Source organism: Gasterosteus aculeatus, chromosome 9, assembly GCF_964276395.1.
Source record: "Gasterosteus aculeatus chromosome 9, fGasAcu3.hap1.1, whole genome shotgun sequence".
NCBI lineage: Eukaryota > Metazoa > Chordata > Actinopteri > Perciformes > Gasterosteidae > Gasterosteus > Gasterosteus aculeatus.
Window position 1 is genome coordinate 19,005,959 of NC_135696.1, and position 7,948 is coordinate 19,013,906.

At 52.2% G+C, this 7,948-nt stretch overlaps 2 protein-coding genes across 4 annotated transcripts in view; one reads left to right on the forward strand and one right to left on the reverse strand.

Annotated features, from left to right (window-relative positions):
- Positions 1-130: 130 nt before the first annotated feature.
- Positions 131-4,972, forward strand: smcr8b (Smith-Magenis syndrome chromosome region, candidate 8b). Its single transcript, XM_040187206.2, has 5 exons — positions 131-755; positions 1,471-1,874; positions 2,177-2,946; positions 3,145-3,988; positions 4,057-4,972. The coding sequence occupies exons 1-5, from the start codon at positions 576-578 to the stop codon at positions 4,490-4,492; spliced, it is 2,634 nt and encodes an 877-aa protein (XP_040043140.2). The 5' UTR covers positions 131-575; the 3' UTR covers positions 4,493-4,972.
- A 156-nt stretch (positions 4,973-5,128) lies between these two features.
- Positions 5,129-7,948, reverse strand: part of LOC120825554 (uncharacterized) — a 6,533-nt gene continuing 3,713 nt past the window's right edge. For 2 of the 3 annotated variants that reach the window (XR_013450499.1, XM_040187209.2), the window contains exons 15-20: positions 7,820-7,888; positions 7,640-7,744; positions 7,453-7,558; positions 6,897-6,969; positions 6,619-6,659; positions 5,129-5,484 (exon numbers count right to left, since the gene is read on the reverse strand). Coding sequence is in view for 1 of the 3 variants with exons in the window: in XM_040187209.2 (XP_040043143.2) it covers positions 6,641-6,659; positions 6,897-6,969; positions 7,453-7,558; positions 7,640-7,744; positions 7,820-7,888 (372 nt within the window). In the remaining 2 variants the exon portion in view is untranslated. Of the gene's footprint in view, positions 5,485-5,766; positions 6,660-6,896; positions 6,970-7,452; positions 7,559-7,639; positions 7,745-7,819; positions 7,889-7,948 lie in introns of those variants that run through there. The other variant, XR_005713131.2, reaches the window with a different exon arrangement.

Sequence of the window (7,948 nt, forward strand, 5' to 3'; positions counted from 1 at the left end):
ACGAATTGCATCCTTATTTTAAGTTAAATTAAACTGGTTTCAGCCGCTGGTTGTATCAATGTACTTTACATCAGTGCGTGTCCAATAAACCGAGTGTGCTCAGCGCGGGATGAGTATTTTATTTTGAAACGGTTGACCGGAAGTCTCGCGGAGGCGACTCGGGACCTCGATGAAGCGCGGATTTCGCAACGGAAAATGAGCGGCTCCCGCCACCTGCGACCTGTGACCTGACACCGAGGCCCTCCGGCGCCTCGGGGGGGGGGGGCGCTACGACGTCACGTTCACCCGCCGCGAGAACGCGCAACGAGTCGGCTTCACCATGTGACTCCGTTTCACTTCTCCAGTTCTTCTCTGTGGGGTCGGTTCCTGAAAACGCCCGTTGTTGACCGGGGGACTTGAACGCCGCTTCTCGGTACTTTCGCACCGGTGACTGCGTGACGAGTCCCGTGTGAACAGCTGACTCACCGACGGAAGGAAGGGGGGTGGGGAGTGGGGAGGGGGGGCGGCGCACTGGGGGTCACCGCGGTGTTTTGGTAGGTGCTCCATGACCCCCGTCCGCCACACACGGCGTGAAGATGATCGGGTCTCCGGACCTGCTGGCCTTCACCGGGACCGAGGGGTTCGGGGAAGGAGAGGAGGACCGGGAGGGTCTACCGGAAGAGCTCTCCGTCCCCCGGTTACCGCCGTCCAACCCCTGGACCTCCGCCGCCCTGTTTCACAGAGACTTCATACTGGTGGCGGAATTCTCAGAGCAGGTGTGTGTGTGTGTGTGTGTGTGTGTGTGTGTGTGTGTGTGTGCGCGCGTGCGTGTGTGTTTCTTAATTTTGAAAGTTGGAGTTAGAGAGAAAAGAAAAAAACGCGTATAAATAAAGTTGTTATTGACCAGATAAAGATACCAAACGATGCTTTACGTTAAAGGTGCTACAGGCTACAAATAATACATGTGTAGTTTGAGCAAAGTAACAATATGAATAATGACAAGGTGAAGAATATTATGAGGTAGAATAACAATTATGGAATATAAGGTGTGGAATAATGATGCAGTTCGTAGTTCTGGTGCGTAACCTTCAATGATATTTACGCTATTCACATATTATTCATTAGTTATTCAGTCATAGCAAAGTAAAGTTCATAAAAAAGGAAGCATGAAATATCCTCCTTTTCTATTTATCTTTTAAATGTATGTGGTTTATGTTTTTTTTAATAAAAAAAGTGCTTACCTTGCTACAGATTTTCAACCAAATGTTTGAGATCAGTTCCAGTAATGCTGATAATATATATATAAATAAATAATATATATTTTGTTAGAACGCTGACGATGGAAAGACCTGAAAACACGTCACATCTTCAGAAGACGAGTCAGTCCTGCAAAGCAGAAGCGATACAGGAGTTAAAACAAAGTTCTCCCACAGCACCGTGTGTCCCAGAGAGCAAAGCTCAACATTCGTTTTCCTTATTCTCTAATTCCAGGTGGGACCCAGACCCGTGCTGACGATACCGGACGTCCCCGGGGTCATCGGGTCGTTTGACCTCAACCACTTCTCCGTCCGCATCATGTCCGTGGACTACCAGGCGTCCGGCCCCTGCCAGGCGGCCCCCGGCCCCCGCCTCAACTTCAGCGAGGACTCCAAAGTGGTGCTGGGAGACTCGGCGGAGGACGCGTTCGCCTACGTCCACCACGTGACCCTGTACGACCTGGAGGCCCGGGGCCTGGTGCGTCCCTTCTGCATGGCGTACGTGTGCTCGGACCAGGAGAAGCTGACGGAGAACTTCTGCGAGCTGTCGAGCGGCTTCGCCAAGGCCTCCGAGAGCCTGAAGACGGGGAACCGCCAGGCGTTTTCCGCCGAGCTGCAGAGGAGGCTGCAGGAGCTCGAGTAAGCGACTATTTAAATACTTGGATCAGCAAAAACAACGTTGGTCCTGGTCTGCTTTGGGGGCGGGGCATCAGCGGAGAGGGGCGTGTGATCACCAGTGGCAGGATCTTTAGAATTCTTTATGTTTGAAATGACAAGAAAATAAGATTTTAATCTGAAACCCAAAAAATCTGCAACCACAAAAATGAAATTAGTAAAATTGAAAATATGGACCTTTTTGGAGATGTACAAGGGACGTCGTGGCAACGTGCAAAGTCAACATGAATGAAAAAGTATGAATAACCTCCCTCTGACGCTTGCAGGTACACACGGTCGACTCTGCTGCAGGAGGCAGAAGCTCCGATGGCGCCCGGCGGCTTCGCGAAGGAGGGAGAAAAGGCAGACGAGCTGGACGCCGTGGAGCGTTCAATCTCACAGCATCGAGACCTCCTGCGCCAGGTCACTTCCTACCCAAACAGGAAGCTGAAACAGCCCGACTTCCTGCCTTACGACCCCGCCGACTCCCTCGCCGATCCGGCTGCCTTTTTGGCCCCGGCGCGCTGCCCCCCCCCCTCCACCTCCACCTCCTTCTCCTCCTCCTGCAGGTCCGAGCGCCGCCTGAAGCCCCTGGAGGAGCTCTGCAACGACTACTTCCTGACGCTGATGAAGGAGCAGCTCGCCGACGCGGAGCGCCGCCTGCGCGGCGACAAGAGCGTGCTGCGGATCAACCGCGTCACGCGGGCGATGGCCAGGAGGATCACGCTCACCAACTTCCTGTTTGAGTTGTGGAGGCCGGAGGACGGAGACGAGGAGGAGGAGGAGGTGGAGGAGGGGAGAGAGAGCGCCGAGGCGGAGCTGCAGAGGGCGACGTCGAGGGAGATGGTCGCGCTTCAATCGGACCCGACGGGCCCGGAGTCCTTCTGCTCCTGCGTGGAGGAGATCCCCATCATGCTGGAGGCGGGGCGAGCTGGGAGGGCGACCCCCGACCCCCCCGTTGCCCCGGAGATGACGGGGAGCACGAGCAGCGGCGACAGCATCGAAGTGCTCGGCACCGAGAGGTCCTACCAGACGCAGCGCGGCTCTGACAGCAGAGGTACCAAAACCTTTTTATATCGGAGGGATTGTTTCTTTTTCCCCCAAATTCCACCAAATGTCTTTCAAGCATACAGAACATGATCGGCCGTCATGTACGACGTAGATACAAGCTAATGACGATCGAATGATTAACAATACAAGACGATCCAAGCAGATCAAAGGCGCTGCAGTAGTCACACGTTGTCTCTTCAAACAGAAACCCCGGCCGGGTCGACGGACGCCGCTCACCGGCGAGCCGCGGCGGATTCCGCCGTCCGGAGCGCGCGGACGTACGCCAGACGAGCCGACAGCGAGGACAGCATCGAGGTGCTGAGCACCACCGAGATCTTTCCCGACGACCTCACCGCCATCACGGAGGAGGAGGCGGAGCCCCGGCCTCTGAGCAACGGCTCGGAGCGCAAGGAGGAGGCGGAGCGAGCGCGCGGGGCCGACGGCGTCCTCGGGGAGGAGGAGACGGCGGGCGCGGACACCTCGGCGAACGAGGCCGTCGAGGAGGACAGAGGAGACGAAGAAGCCGTTACAATAAAGAAGGCGGAGGCCATCGGATGCTGGAAGAGCAATGAAGGCCAAGAAGACGGACGTCCTGAGAAGACGTCCAAACTGCTGCAAGTGCCCGACCTTCACGTGCACTTCAGCGCCCCCGTTGCCGAGGCGGAGGCCGACCGCCCGCCTCCGCCCGGCGCTCCCCTCCGGCTGCTGAGCATCGACGAGGGGTCCGACTGCGCCAGCGTCGCCGGCTCCCACGACCCGCCCTCTGACCCCCGCTCGGATCAGAGGCGGAGGAGGAGGAGGAAGGCGGGACTCAGAGCCCTCCGGTTCCTCAAACAGAACTCCTTCTCCCAGCACGCCGTGTTCTGCCTCCTGAGCGGCCGGCCGCTGGTGGTCGCGGGCGGAGACGAGAGCGCGGTGAGGAAGCTGGTGGAGGCTCTGAGCCTCTTCCTGCCCGCCCCCGGGCCCGATGGCGCCGCCGTGATGCCGTGTCTGACCGCGCCGCTGCAGCTGAGCGACCTGCTCACCTGGAGGCTCATAGGAATACACAGGTAGGCCATGAGACACGGCGCGCCGCCTCACCCGTTATCGCTTGATCACCGTCTCCCCGTCTCCTCAGGTCGCCCTCGGGCTCTTCGGCCGGAGCCCTCGGCTCTCTGACCCGCTACCTGGCGCTGTTGGACCTGGACCAGAGGACGCTGCTCGCTCCGTCGTACTCCGGCTGCCTCGTCGGCCGGCTGGCGGACCCCCGCGGCGGCATCAGCCGCGGCGGCACCTACCTGCTGCACCTGGAGAGCTGCCTGACCGCGCTGGCGAACCGGGCTCTGCTGCACGCCTTCCGCCTGCCGTCGAGTGGCCCCGGCGCCGTCGAGGCGGGCGGGGTCTCGGAGCGGGACGTCCCGCCCGCGCCAGCGACTTGTAGCAGCGAGCACGATTCGAGAGTGATGCGTTTCCTGTGTGACCTCATCACGCGGCGCCACGCGGGACGTGGACCGCCTGCTCTGAGTATCTCCTACAACTCGGTGCACCTGCACAGAAATACGCACGCGGCGTGAACTATAAGAACCATCGACCATCCGTGACGACGCCTCGACCAGAGGCAATGACGCGTGTCGCACGGAGGAACCGCGTTTACGTGTTTTTATCAATGAGGCACTTTTTGCTTTTTATTGGAGTGTGTTTTTAAAATGAAGGCTTATAATTGAGCAGCAAAACAACTGTTACTGACGTGAGAACACTGTTCATTCAGCAAAGGGCTGCTTGTAGTTTGCAGATCCTGGTGGTAATACACGTTTTATTATTAACTGATCTCTCAGGGATCACGCCAGCTGGAGGAGGTCAGCAGGTCAGCAGAGGTTTAAACAATCTGGAGTTTTTTGAAGACTAAGACATGAAAGAAGTTAAACTGTAGCTAATAACAACTTCCTTCTGGTTAACGTTCAATTTGATTTGATTGATGCAAGTTTAACGCGTGTCTTTACTCTGGATTCTTAAATTGAGCAACATGAGCAATAAAAAACATTTCATAAAAAGTATTCAAAGATGTGTAGTGTAGCACATTATTAAAACGGCAAATTGGAGTAAAAAGTCTGTACTTTTTAACAAAGAAAAGCTAGTTTGGACGTCATAGAAAAGTATTTAAAAATATTTTTAGTAAAAAAGTACATCGTAAAAAGTTACAAAGACAGCACTGTAACAAAAGTCTTTAATATATATTTATATTCACACAAAAATAAAATCTTTTACATTAGGATTCATATGCAACAAAAGAAAAGCATTAAAACTTGTTTTTGTTCCCATTTATTTACTAAAGCACATGGCTGCATTTTATGAGCATTTGTAACAAAGGATTATATTAAAAATCCTTTTCAGAAGTTCATCAACAGAAAATAACATTAAGAGTTGACAGTGAAGTCTGCTCTAAATCAATAAAGAATGAAGCAACAAAGTGCCTCTCTGTTATTATGAAATTAATAACAAAGGTGATGATGATGATGTGTCTCTTCATCGCTCCGTCTGTCCTGCTACAGTCTGGAATCAGACGCGGCTGCAAACACCCAGAGGATAAAAAATATTACACTTCAGCATTTATAAGGAGGCTTTACATCAAATATAAAAACATAGTCGTGTGTAAAATGGCGCCACGAGTCAGAGAGAGAATCTGAGAATTACCACTCAGCACTGATATGAAAAACCAATCAACTCACTCACATCTAATTCGGCTTAATCTATGAACTGTCATTTCGCTTAAAAAGCCCGACGCGTTCTCGATATCGAATACGTGGTGTGTTGAACAAGCAGAGGCTTCGCTTATTGAAAACAACACATGAAAGGAAAAAGAATCATCTTTAATTGTTGGAGAAAGAAGTGAGGCTGTTGTAATATACAGGAGAACAGTAGAACAATGAATACAACTATTAAAATGCAGACATGGTTGATAAGTTTCCACAGTGCAGGAAAGACTTGAAAATAAATCTTGGGCTAAGAGGAAAAATAAAAGGCTTTTATATCAAAATTCATGGAGGAAAAATGACAAAACAAGGAGACAGAAGGAACAGCTGATCCATCGAGATGAAACTTGCTGCCATAACCGGACAAACATCCAGTAGGTCCGAGAAAAGAGGTGTGACGATATTTAAAAGTGATTTAATCCAGAATGATATTGGTGCTGAACCAGAACACCGTTACTAATCCTCCGGGGCAGATGTGCGGTCCGTGTGTGTGTGTTTTCTGAGAGTTAACCAGATTAAATCTAAAGCGGTGGCAGAGATGTGAAAAGTGTGTCTCCCGGAGCTCCTTAAAGCTCAAATTGTTTTCCTGTTTCTGCCCTTCAGGATTTAATCCAACTGTCAAACCTTCCAAACATGCACAGTCCCGAGTCCCGACCCTTGACCTCATCAGAGCTCAAACCAGTGAGCGCGTGCACACCAGTAAAAACATGTCCATATGTCACACGTTGTACCTTCAGCGGCTCCCGCTGGTCACGTGGAAGACAAATAATGCATTCAACACATTTGAACGTCCTCGAGGTTTCACATGATGCGTTTTAGTGACAAATACTAAGAATTCACAGTTTAAAACGTACAACCAACAAACACAAGGAGAGGAAAAAAAACACTCCGGACTATGTGCAAAAATAAAAAGTGGATGAAACAGCTGATGACGGTTGTGGTTGACTTACAGCTGATTCTTAGCAGGAGAGTTTAAGAGCCGCTGGACTGCCTGCACGACGAGGAGGAGGAGGAGGAGGAAGAAGAGACGTAGAGCGTTAGACCAACAGCACAACACAGGAGACACTGTGTGGGACCAACACATGTGACAGCGACTCACCGCCGCACGGAAAACAGATACACGGCCCGCTAGCGACTTTTATCACGCAGTGAAAATAGATTAGAAACGTCCACGTGAGGTTTCTTTTATCTCTTTTTTTGGTTGATGAATGAATGAAATCACACTCACTGGTGCCGGTACTCTGTTGAAGACGACGGCGCGGGTACAAGGGAGTGAAGAAAGCGTAAAATATTATCCCCATCTGACAGAGACACAAAGACATGCAACTCGACGTTAGCGGAGCTTTTGAAACAACGACATGAAGGAACCACGCTGCTCCTGTGAAGCTTTATTCATTGTTAAAACCATTAAAAAGCCAAAGCAGCATGTCTACGTCCAATACAGCTTCCGTAGCTAACGATGCGCTAAAGAAAAATGAATGAATCAAGGAAGTAATAGTTAGTTGCAGCTGAAGGCAGCGTAACAAGCAGAGCATTGGTGCAAGTGAAAAGTTAACTCAAGAAAAAGCCAGAATGCAGAAGTCTCCCGAGGTCCTCAGGAAGTGACTCGGCGCTTTGAGCCGAGGCCGAGCTGCAGTTCCTCCACACTGCCGCCGGGTGTCGCCCGGTGAGTGCAGGTCGCTTTGTCCTCTTTTCGTTAACTAGAACTCAAATACCTTTGCGCGAGTACAGATGAAGAGAGTTTGGTGCAAGTTTTCATAGCTGTTGGAAAGACGTCCACGCACCTGCCGTGGCTCCCGCCTCCCGTGACAGCTCCTGTGAGAAGGACCGGAGTCGCTCCGGGCTCGAGGACAAACTGTCCCACAGCCACCCGAGAGCCCACAAGTTACCCTGCGAAGACAAGAGACACGTCGCGGGGTGAAAAGGGAGGAGGAGCGTGCGAACAGAAGCGCTCTCTAAACGTGTGCAGACCTTGAACGTGTTGAGCACAGGGAGGGCCGGACTCAGAGCGCCACTGAGGACCCGCTGACCTAAAGCTCCCGTTACCAACAGCAACAAAGCCTGATCCGGGTACCCCTGGAGACACACACAACACGGTCACGACCCGCGGGTAACGTCCACGTGCACGCGTGTCCATCGTGACGTGCGCACCTCCTGAAAGACCCGCGGGATCTGTACGTTTGCGCCGTGCAGGATCGAACTCACGACGTCCTTCGCTTCCTGAGGTGAGAGACGGAATTCACACAACGTAAACAACTCGGAATGAACGAATGGAAAACG